General features: G+C 41.5%; 1 protein-coding gene across 1 annotated transcript; it reads right to left on the reverse strand.

Annotated features, from left to right (window-relative positions):
* Positions 1 to 5,841: 5,841 nt before the first annotated feature.
* On the reverse strand, positions 5,842 to 22,365 carry MEIG1 (meiosis/spermiogenesis associated 1). Its single transcript, XM_070382135.1, has 3 exons — positions 22,185 to 22,365; positions 10,222 to 10,388; positions 5,842 to 6,075 (listed from the first exon to the last, which is right to left on the reverse strand). The coding sequence occupies exons 1-3, from the start codon at positions 22,222 to 22,224 to the stop codon at positions 5,947 to 5,949; spliced, it is 336 nt and encodes a 111-aa protein (XP_070238236.1). The 5' UTR covers positions 22,225 to 22,365; the 3' UTR covers positions 5,842 to 5,946.
* Positions 22,366 to 26,826: the final 4,461 nt, after the last annotated feature.

Raw genomic sequence — 26,826 nt, forward strand, 5'->3', positions numbered from 1 at the left:
GAGCTACAAAGAAGGAAGGAACCATGCCTCAACACTGGGTTCAGCAAAGCCTGCGGGCAGGGCTGAGGTTGTGAGGGTGTGCACAGACCCTGGGATGGAAGAAGGGCACTTGGTCCAGGTGGCAGGGCTGCCAACATAGCCTAAAAGGCACGTTTACAAGTGCTCTAGGAAGATGAGGCTGGAGACAGAAAGAGAATGACCCTCCTGCATACTCATGGTGGTCCTCAGCTACTCAAGTATTATCATCCGTAGCTGAGTGCTTGCTGGAGTCACCTTTAGCCCAGAAAGTTGTCTGCCAGCTGTAGACCCATCACTGCTGTACAACCTGATTGCATGTCCTCCTGTAGAGAAATGAACCCTGTTGGATTTACTTACATCATCTTTGTCCACCTAAATCTCTTATCAGTGGCATTTCTCAGTATGGTAGTTCTGTTGGCACCATCCTTTCTTTATTCATTTAACAAATATTAACTGAGTACTTATCACATATCAGTGCTTTGGGTACAAACACAAGCTGTTATTGTTGCTCCCCAAGGAGCCACCTAACCCAATTTGAAGTTTATTTGGCAAGACATGTGCAGGTACAGGGAGTACCTATTACAGGTTTGGGCATTCTGTACCTATGACTAGATCTATTCTGATCAGATTTTAGTCCTTCAAAATTCAGCTCATGTCCCAAACTCTCTAAAAAGCTTCTCCTAATTTCTGCAGCCCACAGTATTCTTTTTTTTTTTTTCCTACCCATGCTTTGGCATCAAATGATGTGCTGCTGGGCCCTGTTACTCGGTTCATCATGAGTTTATCTCCTTGACTGGATGGTGGGTCCCTGGTGGGAAGGTTGTATTAGTCAGGGTTCTTCGAAGAAATAGGACCAACAGGAAATATAAAGAATATCCTATGCGGGGTTGACTCAGGTGTCTATGGACCCTGACAAGTCCCAAGCTCTACAGTCCACAAGCTGGAAACCCAGGAAAGTGAATGGTATAACTTTCAGTCTGAAAACCAGCAGGTTCAGGGTCTAAGAAGAGCTGAAATTTCACTTCAAGTCAGGACAGAAAAAGACCATTGTCGACTCACGTGGTTAGGCAGAGGAGTTTCCCTGTCATGCCAGGGAGAGTCAGCCTTTTGGTTCTATTCTATTCTATCCCATTCTATAAGAGTAGGGCATGGAGGTCGTCAGTTAAGAGTTCCAAGCGTCTGCTCTAATTGGCCTGATGGGGGCATGTCTGGGAATCTGGGCCCCAGATGGTGATCTCTCTGGAGGACCCTGATTAAAATTGGAGTGTGGCTGACTGGGCCCAAGCAGTGGTTTTCAGCATTTTTGACTTGACACATAGGTCAGGAAGAAGTACATTTCATACTGTAACTCATCCATGTGTGCTCTTTCATTTTTAAAACTTTATTTTTATTGGAGGATAGTTGCTTTACAATGTTGTGTTGGTTTCTGCTGTACAACAAAGTAAATCAGCTATATGTATACATATATCCCCTCCCTCTTTCACCCTCCCTCTCACCATCCCCCCATCCCAATCCCTCTAGGTTGCCACACAACACTGGGCTGAGCTCCCTGTGCTGTCATCAGCTTACTAGCTATCTATTTATGCATGGCAGTGTCCAAATGTCAATCCCAGTCTATCAATTCATCCCACCCTCCCCTTCCCCTACCATGGCCACGTGTCCATTCTCTATGTCTGTGTCTCTGTTCCTGCCCTGGAAATAGGTTCATCTGTACCATTTTTCTAGATTCCACCTTTATGTGTTAATATTAATATATGGTATTTGTTTTTCTCTTTATTTATTTTTTGATTGGAGGATAGTTGATTTACAGTATGCTGGTTTCTGCCAAACAACAATGCAAATGAGTCATGATTATATATATATACAACCCCTCCCTTTTGAGCCTCCTTCCCCTCCCCAATACCACCCCTCCAGATCATCACAAGACACCAGGCTGGGCTCCCTGTTTTATACAGCAGATTCCCACTGCTGTTGTTTAGCCACTAAGTTGTGTCTGACTCTTTGCCACCCTAGGACTGTAGCCCACCAGACTCCTCTGTCCATGGATTTTCCAGGCAAGTATACTGAAGTGGGTTGCCATTTTCTTCTCCAGAGGATCTTCCTGACCCAGGGACCAAATCCAAGTCTCCTTGCATCATCTGCATTGCAGGTGGATTCTTTACCACTGAGCCACATGTGATATTGGTCCTGAGAAACAAGTCAGTTGGCCTAGTGTTCAACCAACATAATGCCACAAAAAAGCCTGAAAACCTTAAATTCATACTCTACTACTAAGTATTTTATTTTATTTTAAGCTTTTGAACTTTTTATTCCCCACCTCAGTCACATTTTTTTAAATTTTATTTTATTTTTAAACTTTACAAAATTATATTAGTTTTGCCCAACATCGAAATGAATCCGTCACAGGTATACCCGTGCTCCCCATCCTGAACCCCCTCCCTCCTCCCTCCCCATACCCTCCCTCTGGGCCGTCCCAGTGCACCAGCCCCAAGCATCCAGCATCGTGCATTGAACCTGGACTGGCGACTCGTCTCATACATGATATTACACATGTTTCAATGCCATTCTCCCAAATTTCCCCACCCTCTCCCTCTCCCAGAATCCACAAGACTGATCTATACATCAGTGTCTCTTTTGCTGTCTCGTACACAGGGTTACTAAGTATTTTAAATGACCCAAGTTTGTTCCCTTTTATGGCTGAGTAATATTCCAATCAGCAGCTTCTTGACAGGCATCATCGAGTACAATTTAATGGCAGAAACCAAACAGGCCTGTGGTTCCCAAGAGAGAAAGATCCCCTGACAGTGCTCATTTCTACCGGAGATGCTGGATCACAGCCACACCGTCTGGCCCTCTTGCGGCTTCAGGCTGAAACTGGCAATTGTGTGTTAGAACAGCTATTCCCCACTGTCCATCATGGAACAGGACTGGGCTTGTCTTGCCAGGGAGGCAGTTTCCACCACGGACCAAGGCGTATGGGCCGAGTCCCACTACAGAACAGGTACCCTACTACGAGTAATTGTGAACGCGGCTCTCTAGCACCGTGATGGTAAGCTGGCACCAGCACTTATGAAGAGCGGCCAAGAAGAAAGTGGCTTTTGCATTTGTTAAGGAAGATTGGCACCATCTTGAGCTTACCATAAGGCATATGCACAAAGTGCCAGTCATGTGGACTCTGTGAACCAAAACTGCATGTCATAGTCCCTAGGGCCATGTTTGTGAAGTGAGTCTTGCTGCAGAGGTCCTGTAGCAGTTAGAACCTTCAAGCTAATTACTAAGAGGATTCCAGACAAAAACTGCCTGAGCAACTTCTTTGGATTGAATTTTTTTTTTAAGTCTGGCCTCACTCCAAACTTTTTGAAGTCATGTGGGATCTTAGTTCTCCAACCAGGGATTGAACCCACGACCCCTACATTGCAAGGTAGAGCCTTAACACCTGGACCACCAGGGAAGTCCCCCTTGGATTGAACCTTAACCTGAAGCAAAATATCAGAAATGGCAGGCCATGGGTGGTTCAAGACTATGGATGTTACTGGCTTTTTCTATGCTGTGTCAGTGTCTGTTTCCTGATGCTGCTGTAATAAATCACCATAAACTGGTGTGTAGAACAACATGAGTTTATTCTCTTACAGGACTAGAAACCAGAAGTCTAAAAGGGGTCTTATTTGGCAAAACCAAGTGGTTTGCAGAGCTGTGTTTCTTTTGGAGACTCTAGGAGGAGAGAATCAATTTTTGGCCTTTTCTAGTTTCTAGGGGCTTTATGTGGTTTTGGGGGGCTTTTGGCTTCTGCCTTACCTCTCTCAGACCTCTGCTTCTTTCATCGCATCTCCTCTGACTCTGACTTGCCTGCTGCCCTCTTTAAGGACCTGGGTGATTTCATGGGGTCTGCTGAGGTTTTCCAGGTTAATGTCCCTATATCAAGTTCTCTTTTTAATCACATCTGCAGGGTTTCTTTAGCCAGGTAAGGTGCCATACCCACAGGTTCCAGGGTTAAGGATGTGGCTGTCTTTGGGGTCAATTATTCTACCATGGTAAATTTTTTAAAAAGCATTATCAGGTTCAGAAGACCTCCTATGCTCAGCACCTAGTGGTCTGTCAAATCTGGAAAATGATAGACTGTGATCCTGACCAGAGAGGTACAGAAACATGACTTGAAACAAGTGGTAAATAAGATGACACCAGGCAGCATGTGAGAGGCATACAAGAGGCTTGCTAGTCTGTTTATCCTTTCCATCATGTATCTGTTCTGAAAAGGCACAACTTTGAGGAAAACTAATGGAGCTTCATGAGGAAACATAGTTCTGCGAAAGGGGACCTGGAGTTGAATGAATTGATAAATATGAGCTTGAGAGAGAGTCAGTTCCTGGGTTGGTTGATAAGAAGTCTGGGGTCCCCAAGGAGGAGATAAGGACACATTTTTTTTCTACATTGCTTTGTCATAGTTAATATAACATTGTATCCTGCTTGAGGACATGTTTCTCCTTCTTGAGAACCTTCTGACTAATTCTGTCATCATAAAATGTATATTATGGGAGTGGGTCTGATAAGACCTTTAAACCTTGAGACATTCTTTTCATTACTGTAATAACCAACTGAAAAAGTATATAGCTCCCTTGCTAAGACTAGCAAGGGGGCCACTCTCCGCCCCTCTTCTGATGTCTACATCAGAAGCTTTCTCTGTCCCTTTTTATACTTTAAGAAAACTGCTACATATAAGCTCTTGAGTGATCAAGCCTGGTCCCTGGTCCCAAGCTAAATCTTATTCTTCAGAGATCCAACGTATCCAACATCGTTCACCCATAAGCTATCAAGCTCATGACGTGAAATCTATTTAATGGTCAGAACTTATCAATGGGGACAAATAAAAAGTCTTGTGCATGCATGCATGCTGTTGCTTTATTTGTGTCTGACTCTTTCCCAACCCCATGGACTGTAGCCCACCAGGCTCCTCTGTCCAGGGGATCCCAGGCAAGAATACTGGAGTGGGTTGCCATGCCCCGCTTCAGGGTATCTTCCCAACCCCAGAATTGAACGCAGGTGTCCTGCATTTCAGGTGGATTCTTTACCATCTGAGCCACTAGGGAAGCCCAGTGACAAAAATTTACAATAAAAGGCTATCTTTCATCTATTTAAATTCAAAGTCCTCAGGACTCACTGATCTGGGGGCACTTCTTAAGTCTCCCAGGATAATAGCCTTCCTTGTACTTGGGCTATTTCTGCAGTGATTAAAGGAAGCACTGGAACATACTTTCTGTGGTGGTGATTCAAGGGTGACCCAGAAGCTGACCCAGGACAAGGTTTCAAGTCCAAGGAAGTGACTCAGAGGAAGAGGACCAGCAGGGCAGTGGGAGAAGGGGTGAGGAAGGGAGATAACCAATTGCCTATGTCATCCAGTGAGCTACTGTGGCATGTGACTGGAGATTAACCTCAGGAGATTAACGTTCCTCTAGAGGAAGCAGGTGGCTGGCACCTGTCTGCCTCAGGGACCATCATTTCTTGGCAATTCAGTGAAAAGCAAAGGAATCTAGAGGCAAGAGAAAGCTCCCAGGCCACAAAATGCAGATCTGGCAGTTCAAAGTGATGGTCTAGTGAAGTGGTAAAGGCTGGGGGGCTGGGGGTGGGCCTAACCTCTACACAACCACTTGAGTGGTTTCCTGGGGCGGGGGGGCTTTCTCTTCCCCTGCACAGCTGTTAACATTACCACAGTTAAAACAGGAAGAACCAGACTGAGGCGGGCATCAGTGGCATGCTACTGCAGTTATATTTTAGAACAAAAGGAGATGATTACCAGAGACCAACTTTTGGTGTCTCAAAACATTCCATCGGAGTCTGCACTTGGGGGTATTTTGTAAAGTGACACTTACATGATGTCAAATGAAACAACGGATTTTTTAAAAAGATCACGACAAGTAATACTGAGAAGAAAGGCTAGTAAGCATAAATTTTCACTTTGTGGACTTCCTTGTCATCGCACTCCCTCTGTTTGTTGTAGTAATAGAAAGTATTGTCCCTTCTCTGAAGCTTCTTCACATATCCTGTCTCTGGCCAACGATCTACCTGTACATCCAAAACCAAAACACAAATATTGTAATGGTCCTTCCATATAATTGTTCACTATCAAACATTTAAAAGTGCAAGTCACACCAAACAGAGCTCTTAGTGATGTCTTACACTTGTAGACACATAGACACACACACAACACACTTGTCGTACATTGTAACCTTATACTGAAGGACGACTAGTTCAAAGCTTCTCCCTAGATCCCAATTTCTAGATTTAAGTTTCTACTCTGCAGCCAAGATAAAACATTCAGAATAATCTAAACTTTATTCTTATATATACAAATGATTTTAGGCATTATTACTTACTAACTTCTGAAAATAATACCTAAGGAGGGAATTAGGGCTAGGCCCAGGCAACAGGAAGAAGCTAGACTGAATGTCTCTAAAGGTGAATGTGTATTTCATGTCCATATTTCACATGCACACCTTGAAGCTCATTTTCATAGAAATCTGAGATCATGAACAGAGTCTTCAGCAACCTCTTCTTAGCTTCTCCACTTTAGTCTTTCTCATTTGCCATATTGGTTTGCTTACTTGATTGTTTGGCTTGATTCAGTTTGGACCTTTTTTTTTCCCTTCCTCTGTGAATTCACATTATACCTTCTTGCTCAGGCCAGTGCATTTCTGCTCTGGTTAGAGATGTTGCTTCTGGATGGTGTGATGTCTACTCCATCACTGTCAAAACCCAATTATTTGGATTTTGTGTTCATGGCATTCAAAACCAAGTCTTGTTCTTCAACATCATCTCTACTGGCAGCCACTCATTCTCCAGACTTATAAATCACAACTTCCAAACTGGAGTACAAAAGCTCCATGAATATAAATAAATATACATCTTTTATTTTCTAACAATGTATTTTTGCTTTCTCCTGTCATCTTATTTATTTAGGAGTTAGCAAGAATGGGTAGCAGCCTATCCAATGAACCCTGGCAGGCTCTCTGACAGGTACATCACAGAGAAAAGCAATGTTTTCCATCACTTAGGTCAAGCCTGCTTGACTTCGTGGTTTACATTACCCTCAGTGGAGAAAGAAAGAAGTTCTCAAGACATCATTGCCGCTCTCTTTCTCTTGAGGCCAACAGCAGGTTCTCTCATTTACTAGGGTCCCCCAACCACCTCATTCAGTGAAGCGGTAGACTGCCACTGCTTTAGAATTACCCACTGCACTTCATGTGGAGTGAGGAAGGAGACAGATGGGCCCAGGCTGAGCAGCTGTGGCCACTTCTCCCGCTGACACTTTGAGGTAAGACCAGCAGGACGACAGCCCTGACTGGGGCAGAAGACAAAGCGACGCCATTTTTCTCAGTCTTGTGGTCAAGGGGATTTCCCAGCTGGACGCATGTACAGAGGAGGTCATCAGTCTCAGAAGGAGACAAAAGAGGGAGGAGCCACCAGCTCACAGTATGTCCTGCCAACCTCCCAGACATCTTTGCACTGGAATCCATCTTGGGTGAGAGATGCACACACATCTACCACGAAGGACCTTGAGTCAGACCAAATGTGGGCACAAACAAGGTGGCTAGTCAGAGATAACCCAGGCGAGTGCCCCCATATCAGCGATCTAAGCCACCCCTATTGGGTACAGCTCACTCTGAGCCCGCCTGGGTGTTCCTCTACAGGTTCTTCGCTTCCAATAAACACTTTATGTGCTTCACAGTCTCTCTGCTGAATTTTTCTTCAAGGAAGACAAGGACCAAGGTCCTGCTTCCAGCTACCTTGTCCCTGGAAATCAGGAGGGGCCTCCAAGTAGCTATATTGGTTTTGTCTCATCAACCTCTAGGCTTTTTTCCCCTTCTATAACCCTTTGCTGTTTCATAATTTTTCCTTCTTGGTTTTCTACCCATCACTCCCATTCAACCTAGGAAAACTTCATTCCTTAGAGAGTGGTGGTGGGGATGGGGTTGGAGGGTTAATATAGTCTTCAAGTCAGCTCTCCTTGGGCAGGAAATCAGTCAGTACTGATAGTGTCTATAAGGACATGTACTTCAGATAAGAACAAAGACCATCACCCAAGCCCTTCAGACCACTGCCAATCAAAGGAAGCCTTTGGGTATCATCCTGTCCATTCTCTACAGCCCACTGCAAGTGACTCTTGAGGAACAAAGCCCTTTGGAAGATTGTCTCTAAAGGAAGAAATTTTTATCTTCCTCTAATTTTTTGGGGAGGCGTATATTTTCACTCACGTAGGTTTTCACTATTTGTCACTCTTAAACTTCCACTCCAAGATACAAGAATAATAAGAGCTATCATTCACCAAACACCATTCACTCAATTAATGAATGAGCACCACAAAATCAGGTATTTCCAATGCTTGATTTCATTTAATTTCTGAGACATTTTTCTAAAGCAGGCCCTTTTACACTTGAGCTCGGCAAGGTAAGCATTAACCTTGTTCAGGATTACACAGCTAAGGAGGAGAGCCAGGATGTAAAGCCTGGGCAGACTGATTTCACAGTCTGTACTCTTTCCACTTACCCACTAAATTTCCTGAGGTCAGGCACTTGATTTTATGTTTATCTTTTTAAAGCTTCTGGCACAGAAACTGGTACAAGGCAGGCACCCAAAAAAAATATACACAGAAGTGAAATACAAAACGTCTCTGTAATTGTCAAGTCATTCAATGGATAAAGGTGTTCTTCCCTTCATTATACACACATACACACACAAATCCCTCAGGTGCTTTTCGGGGACTTCCTCTTTAAAGGTGTTCTTTGTGTTCCCTTAAATCTGATATCTCTGAGCTCAGTCCCAACAGTTTCTGGAATGGTGGTGTAGGTGCGGGAGTGCCTGTAGGTCCCTGGGTCTTATTTACCTTTCAGGGGCAGGCATCCCAGTGTGAAGGCAAGGTATATGGAGCTTATTTCTGACCTGCAGTAAAATGTTAATGCTTGTGTTTTGCCTATTTAAAAGCCACAGATAATAAAGTAATGAAAACTCCCTTTTGGTAATGTGGACCAAAGTGTAAAATGCTACTAGAATTGAAAAAAAAAAGGATATGGGAAGGTCACAGTCATCAGTCAAATCCTCATTTGATCAGTATTTTAAATTTTATACCTCACCACTGCTAATACTCTCTATTAAGTTAATATCCATTAAACAAAAGAGTCTATTACACTTTAGCTCTGTGTTGCCTTCATCATTTTTTTCTGTCTAGTTTTTTAGGAAATGTGGAGTGGAGATCAACAAGTAGAATGAAGAAAGAAAAAGAATAAGGGGATCTGAAAAACCTGCCCATGAATGAGTCTCGAAAAATAGTTAATAATAATAAAACAATTTGAAAATAAACAATAATAAACACTTTGTGGTAATATCAACTCTAAAACCTAATATACATTTATGAATACTATATCATATTCTATAATATTCCTCAAAACTCAGTCTCCCCATATTCAGTAGAATAAATGAATTTTTAAAAACACATAATAAATTAGGGCCATATCTAGATTTTGTCTAGTCTTTGAAAAGCAAAACCATGTCTCCACTCTCTCAAGAAAGCCTGGAGTATACAGCCAAAGTCAGGAGATTTTGTTGCTTAAGACAGAATTTGGTAGGTCAACTGATAAAGAGTCCACCTGCAATGCAAGAGAACCAGTTTGATCCCTGGATTGGGAAGATCCCCTCGAGGAGGGCATGGCAACCTACTCCAGTATTCTTGCCTAGAGAATCACCATGGACAGAAAGGCTGGCAGGCTACAGTCCATGGGGTTGCAAAGAGTCAGATATGACTGAGTGACTAAGCATATAATTTGCAGTTGAAATAAAAAAATACAGAAAGGAAAAAAACTGAATATCTGATAAGAGAATTTATCTTATCAGAACCCTCACCATAGTGAGAGAAAGAGACTCAGGCTTTTATGGCCTACCATAAAGGATTTGTCTGGCACAGCACAGTTGCTCAGTAAAAGCTAGAAAATTCTTAATGTTTCTGTGCTGAGACCTCTTGCTGCAGTCTACCTGAAAATCATTCTTCTGAACCTTAGTCTCTTTATCAATAAAATCAGGGGGTTGGGGTAGAATTCCCTTTCAGTATTCTCTAGTGCTTTATTGGTGATGGGTTTTCTGTTTGTTTTTATTTTTTAGTGCTTTTCACCCTCTAACAAATTCATTTGGAGTTCAGATTTGTAGAGGCATAAATCTTACCATAGAAACTTGCTTCACTTGTTTATATTCAATTTCATCTCGATATCCTGCTTGTTGAAATCTGTACAGATTTTCTATCTCTTCTGACCATTTTTTGGCACGACTTATTGATTTTGGTTTCACGTCAGAATTAGCCATGGCTACACAGGTCTTCTTACTAAGTATTTCTGAAGGATGTTAAAAAAAAAAGTTTATTACATAACACAGTAGTGACAGTTTGGGAAACCCCTTTAAGAATGAACAAAACTAGATTTTTAAAAAATTAGAGTTAAGAATCCCATTAAATATGTTAGCTTTTTAAACATTCAATTCAAAAAGTAAGAAGGATTCATCTTCTATTTTGGAAATAAAGTCAGTCCTGGAGTGATGTCTTAAATGGTGCAGACTGATTCTGGCATTTCAAGTAATAGTTTACACATTTCTGAAATCCTTTTCTTACTTTTGTTTTTAATTTTATTTATTTATGTTTTTGGCTGTGCTAGGTCTTCTTTGCTGAGCAGGCTCTTCTCTCGTTGCAGTGCAGGCTTCTCATTGCTGTGTCATCTTTTATTGTAGAGCGTGGTCTCTAGGGTGTACAGGCTTCAGTAGCTGCAGCACATAGGTTTAGTAATTGTGGCTCCCAGGTGACTCAATAGCTGTGGTACACCAGCTTAGCTGCTCCAAGGCACATGGAATCTTCCCAGATTAGGGATTGAACCTGTGTCTCCTGTACTGACAAGTGGATTCTTACCACTGAGCCACCAGGGAAGCCACCCCTCACTCTCTTATTTTTAACTGCTCAGGAGATTGCCAAAGTATCCTCCCATCATTTCATTTAATCATATTCAAAATTTTACCTCCCTCTTTTTCCCTAAAAAGGGAATGTAAGATCAGTCTTCCTTTTCTTCTTATGGGGAAGCAATGGTTTCCTCCTTTTTCTTTTCTTAACTGTTCAGAAACATGCCACTCACTGCAGGCCAGTAACTCAGGTCACTGTGCTCTGGTGTGAGAAGATGGACTATCTGTGCAGTTGGTAAAAGCTATCTCTCTGTCCTGGTACTGAGATCACTGATTTTAAAACAACTTAGGAGCAAGACAGCTAAGATGGCGGAGGAATAGGAAGGGGGAGACCACTTTCTCCCCCACAATTCATCGAAAGAACATTTGAACGCTGAGCAATTTCCACAAAACAACTTCTGAATGCTGGCAGAGGACATTAGGCACCCAGAAAGGCAGTCCATTGTCTTCGAAAGGAGGTAGGAAAAAATATAAAAGATAAAAAGAGAGACAAAAGAGGTAGGAACGGAGATCCGTCCAGGAAGGGAGTCTTAAAAAAGAGAGAAGTTTCCAAACACCAGTAAACATTCTCACCGGGGAGTCTGTGGCGAGCCTTGGAACCTCAGAGGGCAACATAACCGGAAGGAAAAATAAATAAATAATTAAAACCCACAGATTACGTGCCTAACAGCAACTACCAGCAGAGAAGCAGCGCAGACACCTGCATCTGCCACTAGCAAGTGTGGACTGGACAGGCGGGCGGGGGCTGCATCGCTTAGGGTAAGGACCGGGCCTGAGTGCCCCAAGGGCAATCTGAGAGAACTAACTAGAAATAGCAACCCAAACTGTGGGATAGCTATCCCTTGAAAAGCCCTAACCTAAGACACCGCCAGGCCTGCTCACAGAACAAAGGACTGAGCAGAGCTAGCCCACTGTGGACCAGCCCATCCCCCACCGGAGACAAGCAGGCGAGGGCAGCCAGAGCCGGAAGAGGGCAATCGTGGCCCCAGAGAGGCATCATCTACCAACCTACAAGCAGGCTTCGTTGCTAACCAAGACTTCTTGGGATTCTGGATAGTCAACATCCACTGGGAGGGTCACAGCCAGAGATCAGCTCCCCAGAAGAGACACATGGCACACCTGAGAAGGCGCGCCAGTTGTACACCCAGAAAACTGAGCAGCAGGGATGCGGGAGGCAATAAGTCAAAGCCCCCAACTGGGGCGACTGCGCTCGCCAAGCACCTGGTTACCTGAGCTGCTCGGACCTGGGAAGGACACAAAATGAAGGCCCAACCAAGTCTGCGCCTTTGTGGAGTACCCAAGAACCTATTTCTGAGCAGCTTAGACCTGGAAAGTGCATGCAACCCAGGGCCTGCCTCAGACAGTTCCCAGCAGAGCAACCTAGAGCCTGAACAGTATAGACTGGAAAAGCACACATGCTATGAGCGGGGGCAAACCCAGTGTGGCCGAGACATTGTGAGCACTCCCCACACATGCCAGTGGTATTTGTTTGCAGTGTTCCTCTCTCCCTGCAGCACGACTGAACAAGTGAGCCTAAATAAGTGACCACCACCACCCCCTTGTGTCAGGGCGGAAATTAGACACTGAAGAGGCCAGCAAACAGAAGAAGCTAAAATGAACAGAGGGAATCACTTTGGAAGTGACAGGTGCAATAGATTAAAACCCTGCAATTAGCAACGACTACGTAGGAAAGGGCCTATAGATCTTGAAAGTACAAGCTGGGTCAAGGAACTATCAATAACCTCAGATATGCAGATGACACCACCCTTATGGCAGAAAGTGAAGAGGAACTCAAAAGCCTCTTGATGAAAGTGAAAGTGGAGAGTGAAAAAGTTGGCTTAAAGCTCAACATTCAGAAAACGAAGATCATGCCATCCGGTCCCATCACTTCATGGGAAATAGATGGGGAAACAGTGTCAGACTTTATGTTTTTGGGCTCCAAAATCAGTGCAGATGGTGACTGCAGCCGTGAAATTAAAAGACACTTACTCCTTGGAAGGAAAGTTATGACCAACCTAGAGAGCATATTCAAAAGCAGAGACATTACTTTGCCAACAAAGGTCCATCTAGTCAAGGCTATGGTTTTTCCTGTGGTCATGTATGGATGTGAGAGTTGGACTGTGAAGAAGGCTGAGCACCGAAGAATTGATGCTTTTGAACTGTGGTGTTGGAGAAGACACTTGAGAGTCCCTTGGACTGCAAGGAAATCCAACCAGTCCATTCTGAAGGAGATCAGCCCTGGGATTTCTTTGGAAGGAATGATGCTAAAGCTGAAACTCCAGTACTTTGGCCACCTCATGCGAAGAGTTGACTCATTGGAAAAGACTCTGATGCTGGGAGCTGGGCAGGAGGAGAAGGGGATGACAGACGATGAGATGGCTGGATGGCATCTGACTTGATGGACGTGAGTCTGAGTGAACTGCGGGAGTTGGTGATGGACAGGGAGGCCTGGCGTGCTGCGATTCATGGGGTCGCAAAGAGTCGGACACGACTGAACGACTGAACTAAACTGAACTGAACTGAAGGAACTATCTGAAAATGAACTGACCCCACAGTGTCCACAACACCACCAGAGAAAGTTCTGGATATATTTTTACTACTATCATTTTTTAATTAAAACTTTTTTTTTTTACTTTTTAAGTCCTCTATTACTCCTTTAATTTTCATTTTTATAACCTACTATTACTTTGCAAAAAAAAGACCCTATTTTTTAAAGCAAACATATTATATATATATATATATATATAGTTTTGTTTTATAATTTCTGTGACTTTGTTTTTTTTCTTTAATATTGTATTTTTGAGAATCTAACTTCTACTCTAGATTTTTAATCTTTGCTTTTGGTATTTGTTATCAATTTTGTACCTTTAAGAACCCAATCTTCAGTACCCATTTTTACTTGGGAGCAAGATTACTGGCTGGATTGCTCTCTCCCCCTTTGGACTCTTCTTTTTCTCCACCAGGTTGCCTCTATCTCCTCCCTCCCCCTTCTCTTCTGTACTCAACTCTGTGAATCTCGTGTGTTTTGGGCTGTGGAGAACACTTAGGGAACTGATTACTGCCTAGATCTCTCTCCTTTTGATTCCCCCTTTTATCCTCCTGGCCACCTCTGTCTCCTTCCTCTCTCTTCTCTTCTCTTTGTATAACTCTGTGAACATCTCTGAGGGGGTCCAGATTGTGGAGAGCACATAGGGAAGTGATTACTGGCTAGCTTGCTCTCGCCCCTTTCGATTCCCTCTCTTCTCCTCCTGGCCACCTCTATCTCCCTCCTCTCTCCTCTCTTCCCTATGTAACTCCGTGTACCTCTCCAGGTGTCCCTCACTGTGGAGAAACTTCTCATCATTAACCTAGATGTTTTACCATCGGTGCTGTATAGATGGAGAAGTCTTGAGGCTACTGTAAGAATAAGACTGAAAACCAGAGGCAGGAGGCTTAAGTCCAAATTCTGAGAACACCAGAGAATTCCTGACTCCAGGGAACATTAATCAATAGGAGCTCATCAAACACCTCCATACCTACACTGAAACCAAGCACCACCCCAAGGGCCAACAAGTTCCAGAGAAAGACATACCACACAAATTCTCCTGCAACACAGGAACATAGCCCTGAGCTTCAATATACAGGCTTCCCAAAGGCACACCAAACCCACTGACATCTCATAACTCATTACTAGACACTTCATTGCACTCCAGAGAGAAGAAATCCAGCTCCACCCACCAGAACACTGTCACAAGCTTCCCTAACCAGGAAACCTTGACAAGCTACCTGTCCAACTCCACCCACAGTGAGGAATCTCCAAAAAAAAGAGGAACCACAAACTGCCAGGATACAGAAAGGTCACCCCAAACACAGCAATATAAACAAGATGAAAAGGCAGAGAAATATCCAGCAGGTAAAGGAACAGGATAAATGCCCACCAAACCAAACAAAAGATTGGTCTTTATCTACCTGATAAAGAATTCCAAATAATGATAGTGAAAATGATCCAAAGTCTTGAAAACAAAATGGAGTTACAGATAAACAGCCTGGAGACAAGGATCCAGAAGATGCAAGAAAGGTTTAGCAGGGACCTAGAAGAAATAAAAAAGAGTCAATATATAGTGAATAATGCAATAAATGAGATCAAAAACATTCTGGAGTGAACCAACAGTAGAATAATGGAGGCATAAGATAGGATAAGTGAAGTAGAAGATAGAATGGTAGAAATAAAGGAAACAGAGAGGAAAAAAAAGAATTAAAAGAAATGAGGACAACATCAGAGACCTCTGGGACAATGTTAAATGCTCCAACATTCAAGTCATAGGAGTCCCAGAAGACAAAAAGAAAGACCATGAGAAAATACTTGAGGAGATAATAGTTGAAAACTTCCCTAAAATGGGGAAGGAAATAATCACCCAAGTCCAAGAAACCCAGAGAGTCACAAACAGGATAAACTCAAGGTGAAACACCTCAAGACATATATTAATCAAATTAACAAAGATCAAACACAAAGAACAAATATTAAAAGCAGCAAGGGAAAAACAACAAATAACACACAAGGGGATTCACATAAGGATAACAGCTGATCTTTCAATAGAAACTCTTCAGGCCAGAAGGGAATGGCTGGACATACTTAAAGTGATGAAAGAAAATAACCTACAGCCCAGATTACTGTACCCAGCAAAGATCTCATAGAAATATGAAGGAGAAATCAAAAGCTTTACAGACAAGCAAAAGCTGAGAGAATTCAACACCACCAAACCAGCTATCCAACAAATGGTAAAGGATCTTCTCTAGACAGGAAACACAGAAAGGGTGTATAAACTCAAACCCCAAACAATAAAGTAAGTGGCAACGGGATCATACTTATCAATAATTACCTTAAATGTAAATGGGTTGAATGCCCCAACCAAAAGACAAGACTGGCTGAATGGATACAAAACAAGACCCCAATATATGTTGTCTACAAGAGATCCACCTCGAAACAAGGGACACATACAGACTGAAAGTGGGCTGGAAAAAGATATTTCACACAAATAGAGACCAAAAGAAAGCAGGAGTAGCAATACTCATATCAGATAAAATAGACTTTAAAACAAAGGCTGTGAAAAGAGACAAAGAAGGCCACTACCTAATGATCAAAGGATCGATCAGTCCAAGAAGAATATATAACAATTATAAATATATATGCACCCAACATAGGAGCACCACAATATGTAAGACAAATGCTAACAAGTATGAAAGGGGAAATTAACAATAACACAATAATAATGGGAGACTTTAATATCCCACTCACACCTATGGATAGATCAACTAAACAGAAAATTAACAAGGAAACACAGACTTTAAATGATACAATAGACCAGTTAGACCTAATTGATACCTATAGGACATCTCACCCCCAAACAATGAATTTCACCTTTTTCTCAAGTGCACACGGAACCTTCTCCAGGATAGATCACATCCTGGGCCATAAATCTAGCCTTGGTAGATTCAAAAAAACTGAAATCATTCCAAGCATCTTTTCTGACCACAATGCAGTAAGATTAGATGTCAATTACAGGAGAAAAAGTTCAACATGCTGCTGAATAACCAACAAATCATAGAAGAGATAAAGAAATAAAAATATGCATAGAAATGAATGAAAATGAAAACACAACAACCCAAAACCTATGGGACACTGCAAAAGCAGTGCTAAGGGGAAGTTTCATAGCAATACAGGCTTACCTCAAAAAAACAAGAAAAAAGTCAAATAAATAACCTAACTCTACACCTAAAGCAACTAGAAAACAAAGAAATGAAGAACCCCAGGGTTAGTAGAAGGAAAGAAATCTTAAAAATTAGGGCAGAAATAAATGCAAAAGAAACAAAAGAGACCATAGCAAAAATCAACAAAGCTGGTTCTTTGAGAAGATAAATAAAATTGACAAACCATTAGCCAGACTCATCAAGAAACAAAGGGAGAAAAATCAAATCAACAAAATTAGAAGTGAAATGGGGAGATCACAACAGACAACATAGAAATACAAAGGATCATAAGAGACTACTATCAGCAACTATATGCCAATAAAATAGACAACTTGGAAGAAATGGACAAATTATTAGAAAAGTACAACTTTTCAAAACTGAACCAGGAAGAAATAGAAAATCTTAACAGACCCATCACAAGCATGGAAATTGAAACTGTAATCAGAAATCTTCCAGCAAACAAAAGTCCAGGACCAGACGGCTTCACATATGAATTCTACCAAAAATTTAGAGAAGAGCTAACACCTATCCTACTCAAACTCTTCCAGAAAACTGCAGAGGAAGGTAAACTTCCAAACTCATTCTGTGAGGCCACCATCACCCTAATACCAAAACTTGACAAAGATGCCACAAAAAAAGAAAACTACAGGCCAATATCACTGATGAACATAGATGCAAAAATCCTTAACAAAATTCTAGCAAACAGAATCCAACAATATATTAAAAAGATCATTCATCATGACCAAGTGGGCTTTATCCCAGGGATGCAAGGATTCTTCAATATCCACAAATCAATCAATGTAACACACCACATTAACAAATTGAAAAATAAAAACCATATGATTATCTCAATAGATACAGAGAAAGCCTTGGACAAAATTCAACATCCATTTATGATAAAAACTCTCCAGAAAGCAGGAATAGAAGGAACATACCTCAACATAATAAAAGCTATATATGACAATCTCTCAGCAAACATTATCCTCAGTGGTGAAAAATTGAAAGCATTTCCCCTAAAGTCAGGAACAAGACAAGGGTGCCCACTCTCACCACTACTATTCAACATAGTTTTGGAAGTTTTGGCCACAGCCATCAGAGAAGAAAAAGAAATAAAAGGAATCCAGATTGGAAAAGAAGAAGTAAAACTCTCACTGTTTGCAGATGACATGGTCCTCTACATAGAAAACCCTAAAGACTCCACCAGAAAATTACTAGAGCTAATCAATAAATATAGTAGATTTGCAGGGTATAAAATCAACACACAGAAATCCCTTGCATTCCTATACACTAACAATGAGACAACAAAGAGAAATTAAGGAAACAATTCCATTCACCATTGCAACAAAAAGAATAAAATACTTAGGAATAAATCTACCTAAAGAAACAAAAGACCTATATATAGAAAACTATAAAACACTGGTGAAATAAATCAAAGAGGACACAAATAGATGGAGAAATATACCATGTTCATGGATTGGAAGAATCAATATAGTGAAAATGAGTATACTACCCAAGGCAATCTATAGATTCAATGCAATCCCTATCAAGCTACAAACAGTATTTTTCACAGAGCTAGAACAAATAATTTCACAATTTGTATGGAAATACAAAAAACCTTGAATAGCCAAAGCAATCTTGAGAAAGAAGAATGGAACTGGAGCAATCAAAATACCTGACCTCAGGCTCTACTACAAAGCCATAGTCATCAAGACAGTATGGTACTGGCACAAAGACAGAAATATCGATCAATGGAACAAAATAGAAAGCCCAGAGATAAATCCACACACCTATGTGCACCTTATCTTTGACAAAGGAGGCAAGAATATACAATGGAGAAAAGACAATCTCTTTAACAAGTGGTGCTGGGAAAACTGGTCAACCACTTGTAAAAGAATGAAACTAGAACACTTTCTAACACCATACACAAAAATAAACTCAAAATGGATTAAAGATCTAAACGTAAGACCAGAAACTATAAAACTCCTAGAGGAAAACATAGGCAAAACACTCTCCCACATAAATCACAGCAGGATCCCCTATGACCCACCTCCCAGAGTATTGGAAATAAAAGCAACAATAAACAAATGGGACCTAATTAAACTTAAAAGCTTCTGCACAACAAAGGAAACTATAAGCACAGTGAAAAGACAGCCTTCAGAATGGGAGAAAATAATAGCAAACGAAGTAACTGACAAAGAATTAATCTCAAAAATATACAAGCAACTCCTGCAGCTCAATTCCAGAAAAATAAAAGACCTAATCAAAAAATGGGCCAAGGAACTAAACAGACATTTCTCCAAAGAAGACATACAGATAGCTAACAAACACATGAAAAGATGCTCAGCATCGCTCATTATCAGAGAAATGCAAATCAAAACCACAATGAGGTACCATTTCACGCCAGTCAGAATGGCTGCGATCCAAAAGTCTACAAGCAATAAATGCTGGAGAAGGTGTGGAGAAAAGGGAACCCTCTTACGTTGTTGGTGGGAATGAAAACTCGTACAGCCACTATGGAGAACAGTGTGGAGATTCCTTAAAAAACTGGAAATAGAACTGCCATATGACACAGCAATCCCACTGCTGGCCATACACACTGAGGAAACCAGAATTGAAAGAGACACATGCACCCCAATGTTCATCGCAGCACTTATATAAAAAACACTTTATAATAGCCAGGACATGGAAGCAACCTAGATGTCCATCAGCAGATGAATGGATAAGAAAGCTGTGGTACATATACACAATGGAGTATTACTTAGCCATTAAAAAGAATACATTTGAATCAGTTCTAATGAGGTGGATGAAACTGGAGCCTATTATACAGAGTGAAGTAAGCCAGAAAGAAAAACACCAATACAGTATACTAACGCATATATATGGAATTTATAAAGATGGTAATGATAACCCTGTATGTGAGACAGCAAAAGAGACACAGATGTATAGAACAGTCTTTTGGACTCTGTGGGGGAGGACAAGGGTGGGATGGTTTGGGAGAATGGCATTGAAACATGTATAATATCATATGTGAAACGAATCGCCAGTCCAGGTTCGAAGCATGATACAGGGTACTCGGGGCTAGTGCATTGGGATGACCCAGAGGGATGGGATGGGGAGGGAGGTGAGAGGGGGTTCAGGATGGGGAACACATGTACACCCGTGGTGGATTCATGTCAGTGTATGGCAAAACCAATACAATATTGTAAAGTAATTAGCCTCCAATTAAAATAAATAAATTTATATTAAAAAAATTTTAAATAAAAACAGTTTCTGAAAATAAATTTTCAACTCATTTAAGTAACTGTATAGTCATCAAACTTGTATAGCCAATTTTTCAAAGACATAATCTTGCACTTGTTTTCTCAGCTACTTATTACCCAAAAATATCATTCATTTAGTATTTATTATATATAAATGAGAGTGAAAAAGCTGAGTTAAAATTCAACATTCAAAAAACCAAGATCATAGCATCCAGTCCCATCACTTCATGGCAAATAGATAGTGAAAAATGGAAACAGTGGCAGATTTTATTTTAGTGGGCTCCAAAATTACTGCAGCCTGAAGTTAAAATTGCTTGCTTCTTGGAAGAAAAGCTATGACCAACCTAGACAGCGTATTAAAAAGCAGAGGCATCACAAAGGTCCATATAGTCAAAGTTATGTATGGTTCTTCCAGTAGTCATGTGCGCATGTGAGAGTTGGACCATAAAGAAAGTTGAATGCCCAAGAATTAATGCTTTCGAACTGTGGTGCTGGAGAAGACTCTTGAGAGCCCTTTGGACAGCAAGGAGATCAAGCCAGTCAATCAATCCTAAAGGAAATCAACCCTGAATACTCATTGGAAGGACTGAAGCTGAAGCTCCAATACTTTGGCTGCCTGATGTGAAGAGCTGACTCATTGGAAAAGACCCTGATGCTGGGAAAGATTGAGGGCAGGTGGAGAAGGGGGCAACAAAGGATGAAATGGTTGGATGTCATCACCGATTCAATGGACATGAGTTTGAGCAAACTCCAGGAGATAGAGAAGGACAGAGAAGCCTGGTGTGCAGCAAACCACAGGGCGTAAAGAGTCAGACATGACTTAGTGACTGAACAGTGAACAATAATATTTTATAGTACATATTATATATGTATATTACATTTTAATATTATAATTATTATGTATCAGTATATATTATAGTCATTTATGAAAATAGTGCCCAGAATTCTCACCATGATTCCTTGAATTCATTTTTCTATTTCAGTATGGTTCTATTAGCTGAAATACATTAAAATCAGACCTAATAAAGTAGATCCTGTAAGTGAATTTGTATTTCAGTTGTAACAATGAATGCTTATGATGTTAAAGCCAAGTGGAGTCTTTACACTGTGCCACCTGTGAAACCTTCTTACAGCTTTCTATTTACTAAAAACAGAATGAAACTAAAAATAGGAAAAAATCAACTTAAAATTCCTTAAAGATTTGAGTGATTCTCAGAAATTCAGTGACTGCACTAATTCTGCTGGTAACTTTAGCACTTTGTAAGTTTTAATGATAGCTGTAGCAAAAAATAACTGATATGAAATACTTTTTACCTCTGTAATACTAAGTTGTATCTGGAGACACAGGAAATGGCAATGCCTCCCTACTATGCAAAGATCAGATTTTATTAAACAGTATTAGGATTTACATGGGTATTGAAAAATCCAACTGATATTAATTCCCTGACAATCTGAGACTCAGATCTAACAGAAGAAGCATTTGATGTACTGTCAAACTCCTTTCTGTGCAAACATCTGTCACCTTCTTCTCGCTTTTAAAAGTGCTTTTACTTTTCAAACTCCAAGAGTCATCAGTAAGGCTAATCTCCCATTTTTTTGCCCATTTTATTTTTTTCTGTTCCTAGACAAGGCAGGATACGGCAGAAGGGCCCTTTAACTAGTAAGTCACTTGATAACCTCTAAATTTCTCACAGTTCCCAAAGTTGTTGGTGTTCAGTTGAACAACAAAACTGGTTCCCAGAGTCCAAGCCTTGGTGGTCCATCGTCCAGGTGTGCTGTGTACCTCTGCAGCATAAAGCCCCTCTTCTCAGGGACCCTGCAAGGTGACTAATGTGACTTCTCTGGTCCCTCAAACTTTTTTTTTTTTTCCCTGCCAGAAATCAGCAATCACGTCTGTAAGGCAAAATCTGCCTAGAGAAGGCTGGGATGGAGAAAGTGTCCTCAACACTGGGGATCAAATGGTCGCCCTGCAGGAGGAACTCAAAAAGGAGCCCCAGAATCGCGACCCCTAAAGACAAAGGGGGCACAGGGCCGCCTGGAAACCACGAGGAGTTGAAATTAAAGCCCCTTCCATAAAAAGAGGAAACGAGAAAATAGAGGAGGGAGGCGGACAAATCTCAGGTACCCTGAAGAAGAAGGGGTGGACCCTGGATGGCTTCGGAGAGGGCGCACCCATCCCTCCGCAATGGGGCTTCTCACCCTTGGGTCCTGCTCGCAGGGGTAACCCTCGCTCAGCCATCCTTGAGAGGCCGGGGCGCCCCGCCCAGGAGCTTGCAAGCGAGCCCAGCGGTGCTCGTGCTTTCCACTCGGGATCCGTGGCCTGGGCTGGGCCACCCAGAGGCCAACTGTCACGGCCTTGGCAACGCTTCCTTTACCTGGCAACGCCTTTCGCAGCTTACTTAGGCCCCTTTGAACTCACTCAGGCCCCACCCACTGTGAACGGGCCTTTGTGCGCAAGTGCGTGGGGGCGGGGCCCAGTTTGGAGCTTGAAAGCGGGTCTCTGGATGGAGCCTTGCAATTGTCTCAACCCCCCTTAGAGGTGGAGAGAGGACTGTGTCACTTGCCACTGCATCAGTCACAGACAGCATTCCCTAAAAAAGCCGATCAAGGAATAGAGACCACTGGGCTTCAGGTCCCTGATACTAAATATCTCCTATCTGTCCCACCTCTTTAACCAATCCATAGAGCTGAGCATAGAAGAAGTGAAGTGGCCCAGTCGTGTCTGACTCTTTGTGACCCCATGGACTGTAGCCTATCAGGCTCTTCCGTTCATGGGATTTTCCAGGCAAGAGTGCTGGAGAGGATTGCCATTTCCTTCTCCAGGGGATCTTCCCAACCCAGGAATCGAATCCAGGTCTCCCGCATTGCAGGCAGACACTTTACCGTCTGAGCCACCAGTAAACCTATGATAAATGACATCTATAGCTTTAATTATTTTTTCCAACATTACCTTCATTATTGTATTTAAAATACTGCCTCTTTACTTACAACTCTCAAATTTATTTCCTTAATCCAGATCTCTAAACTCCAAGGTGTATACAGCATCCATGTGTGGGAAAGTCGCTCAGTTGTGTCTGACCCTTTGCTACCCCATGGCCTATACAGTTCATGGAATTCTCTAGGCTAGAATACTGGAGTGGGTAGCCTTTCTCTTCTCCAGGGGATCTTCCCAACCCAGGGATCAAACCCACGTCTCCCACATGGCAGGCGGATTCTTTACCAGCTGAGCCACAAGAAAAGCACTACTCAACATCCATATGGTTGTCCAAAACAACTACCCTCCAAACACTCATGCTTAATTCTTCCCCTTCCATGGTCTCCCACTTTCAGTAAGTGGTCACTAGAGTCCATTTTCTCTTGCTATTTGTCAGCAACATATCCATCCATCTGCAAAATCTGTTGGCTTTACTGCTTCCATCCAGCCCAAGCCACCATCACTTTTCCCCTTCTGGTATTGCAGTAGTTTCCAACAGGCTTCTCTTGTCCCCTGCAGTCTATTCACAGCAAAACAATAGACTTGATCTTATAAAATTATGTTATTTCTCTTCTCCTAATCCTGCAATGATTTCCCATTTTACAGAGTAAAAACCACCAAAGCCCAACAAGATTTGCTCTCAATCACTCCTCCCTTGTTCTGTAGCTCTGGATCACACTGCTCAGCACCAGTGACCTGGCTGTTCATCTCCTAGCTCCCACAGTAAGGATTTAGTCGTAGCTGCCTCCTTCCATTTATCCCCTTGGCTCACTTCCTTGTCTTCAATTGTTAATATCTCAATTCACCCATTTTCATCCAGCTAGCTCGCTCTTCCCATCGTATTCTCTAGTCCTCTTACTATGTTCTAGTGTTTCTTCTTTCCGCAAGTCTGATCACCTCCTAATATACTATTTTTATATTGCTTCTTTTTTCCTTTTCTTAGCTTAATGTTTTTTATATTGGTAGTTTCTTTAAAAAAATTATTGAAGTATAGTTGCTTTACAATATTGTGTTAGTTTTTACTGTACAGCAAAGTGAACCAGCTATGAAAGTGAAAGTGTTAGTCTCTCAGTCATGTCTGACCCTTTGTAACCGCATGGAATGTAACCCACCAGGCTCCTCTGTCCGTGGAATTCTCCAGGCAAGACTACTGAAATGGGTTGACATTCCCTTCTCCAGGGGGTCTTCCCAACCCAGAGTTGAATCCAGGTCTCCTGCCTTGCAGGCAGATTCTTGACCGTCTGATCCACCAGAGAACATATACATATATCCCCTCATTTTTGGATTTCCTTCCCATTTAGGTCACCATGGAGCACTGAGCAGAATTCCCTGTGCTATACAGTAGGTTCTTGTTAGTCATCTATTTTTCACGTTGTATCAGTGTATATATGTCAATCCCAATCTCCCAATTCATTCCACCCCCATTGCCTGTTTATATTTTAGTATTTATCTTTCACTCGAATGTAGTTTCCATCGAGAGAGATATTGTTAACTAAATTCCAAGAACAGTGCCTAGCACTAAGTAGGTACTAAAACAGCATATTAGGAATAAATATATTTCACCATCACTGCTACTGTGTGGAAGCAGTATAGCATGGTGGCTAGGAGATACATTCATCTGTTGATTCCATGTCTTGGCAATTGTAAATAATGCTGCTGGATGCTTATTCCTTTGAAGAAAAGCTATGACCAACCTAGACAGCATGTTAAAAAGGAGAGACATTACTTTGCCAACAAAGGTCCATCTAGTCAAAGCTATGGTTTTTCCAGTAGTCATGTATGGATGTGAGAGTTGGGCCATAAAGAAGACTGAGCACTGAAGAACTGATGCTTTTGAACTGTGGTGTTGGAGAAGACTCTTGAGAGTCCCTTGGACTGCAAGGAGATAAAACCAGTCAATCCTAAAGAAAATCAATCCTGAATATTCATTGAAAGGACTGATGCTGAAGCTCCAATAGTTTGGCTGATTTGAAGAGCTGACTCATTGGAAAAGACCCTGATACTGGGAAATATGGAAGGCAGGAGAAGGGGACAACAGAGGATGAGATGGTTGGATGAATCACCAACTCGATGGACATGAGTTTGAGTAAGGTCTGGGAGATGATGAAGGACAGTATGCTGCAGTCCATGGGGTCACAGAGAGTTGGACACAACTGAGCGGCTGAACAACAACAATGAACATTGGTTAATTCTTTTTGAATTAATGGGTTTCTTTTTTGATATATACCCAGGGGTGGAACTGATGGGTCATATGGTATTTTGAATATTGAGAAACTTCCGTACTGTTTTCCACAGTGGCTGCACCAACTTGTATTTCCATCAATACTGTACAAGGGGTCTCTTTTCTCTACATCTTCACCAGTATTTGTTATTTGTGTTCTTTTTGATGATAGTCATCCTGACAGGTGTAAGGTGCTATCTCATTGTAGTATTAATTTGCATTTCCCTGTTGATTAGTGATGCTGAGTATCTTTTCAAGTCCCTGTTGGTCATCTGTATGTCTTCTCTGGAAGAATGTCTATTCGGGTCTTCTACCCATTTTTAAATTGGGTTGTTTGGGGGAGGTTGCTGTTAATTGTATGAGCTGTTTATGTATTTTGGATACTAACCCCTTATGTTGTTGTTTAGTCTCTAAGTCATGTTTGACTCTTTTGAAATACCATGGGCTGTATAAGTCATATTACTTGCAAATATTTTCTCCCATTTAGTAGGTTATCTTTTGGTCTTGTCACTGGCTATCTTTGCTGTGCAATGGTTTTTAAGTTTAATTAGGTGCCATATGTTTATTTTGCTTTTATTTCCTTTGCTTTAGGAGCAGACCTCCAAAAAAATATTGCTATAATTTATGTTAGAGTATTACACCTGTGTTTTCTTCTAAGAGTTTTATGGTTTCTGTTCTTACATTTAGGTCCTTAATCCATATTGAGTTATCTTTGCATATGAAATTGTAAAAGAATGAAATTAGAACCTTTTCTATGTAGCTGTCTGGTTTTCCTACACCACTGTTGAAGAGACTGTCTTTTCTCCATTAGATATACTTGATTCCCTTGTTGTAGATTAATTGACCATAAGTGCATGGGTTTATTTCTGGGATTTCTATCCTGTTGCACTGATCTATGAGTCTGTTCTTGTGCCAGTGTCATATTGTTTTGATGATTGTAGCTTTGTAGTCCAGTCTGAAGTCAGGAAGTGTTATTCCTCCAACTCTGTTCTTTTTTTCTCAATATTGTTGGCTATCAGAGTCTTTTGTGTTTCCATATACATTTTAAAATTATTTGTTATAGTTCTGTGAAAAATGCTCTTGGTATTTTGATAGGATTGTGTTGAATCTTACATTGGAAATGTGGAATCTTAACCACTGGACCACCAGGGAAACCTCATAGCTAGGTAGTGTCTTCTTAATCAGTCGGCTCCTATAGAGAAGGAATATCCCTACCAATCTTGTTCACTTTGTTTACATCCTCCTATGTGAGTGAGTGAAAGTCACTCAGTTGTGTCCGACTCTTTGCTACCCCGTAGACTATACAGTCCATGGAATTCTCCAGGCCAGGATTCTGGAGTGAGTAGCTAGCTGTTCCCTTCTCCAGGGGATCTTCCCAACACAGGGATCAAACCCAGGTCTCCCACATTGCAGGTGGATTCTTTACCAGCTGAGCCATCAGGGAAGCCCTATATACTCTCTATTTTTTTTTTTTCAAATCTATTGAGCTATAATTGAAATGCAATAAATAGCACATATTAGCAGCATGTAATTCAATAGGTTTTGGCATATGTATATACCCTTGAAATCATGACCACATCAAGTTAATGAACTTGTTTCCTTGTGTACAAAGTTGACTGTTGATTGCTTTCTGTCACTTTAGATCA

This window comes from Bos mutus, chromosome 13 (genome assembly GCF_027580195.1).
Source record: "Bos mutus isolate GX-2022 chromosome 13, NWIPB_WYAK_1.1, whole genome shotgun sequence".
NCBI lineage: Eukaryota > Metazoa > Chordata > Mammalia > Artiodactyla > Bovidae > Bos > Bos mutus.

Bases quoted from the DNA above. Each gene is read 5' to 3' on its own strand.
- MEIG1 (XM_070382135.1), bottom strand. From the start codon at position 22,224: ATGGCTGAGCGAGGGTTACCCCTGCGAGCAGGACCCAAGG. The intron at 10,389-22,184 runs GTGAGAAGCCCC...AACATCCTTCAG, and splicing joins CCTGCGAGCAGGACCCAAGG to AAATACTTAGTAAGAAGACC. The intron at 6,076-10,221 runs GTAAGATTTATG...TTGGATGTACAG, and splicing joins AAGTGAAGCAAGTTTCTATG to GTAGATCGTTGGCCAGAGAC.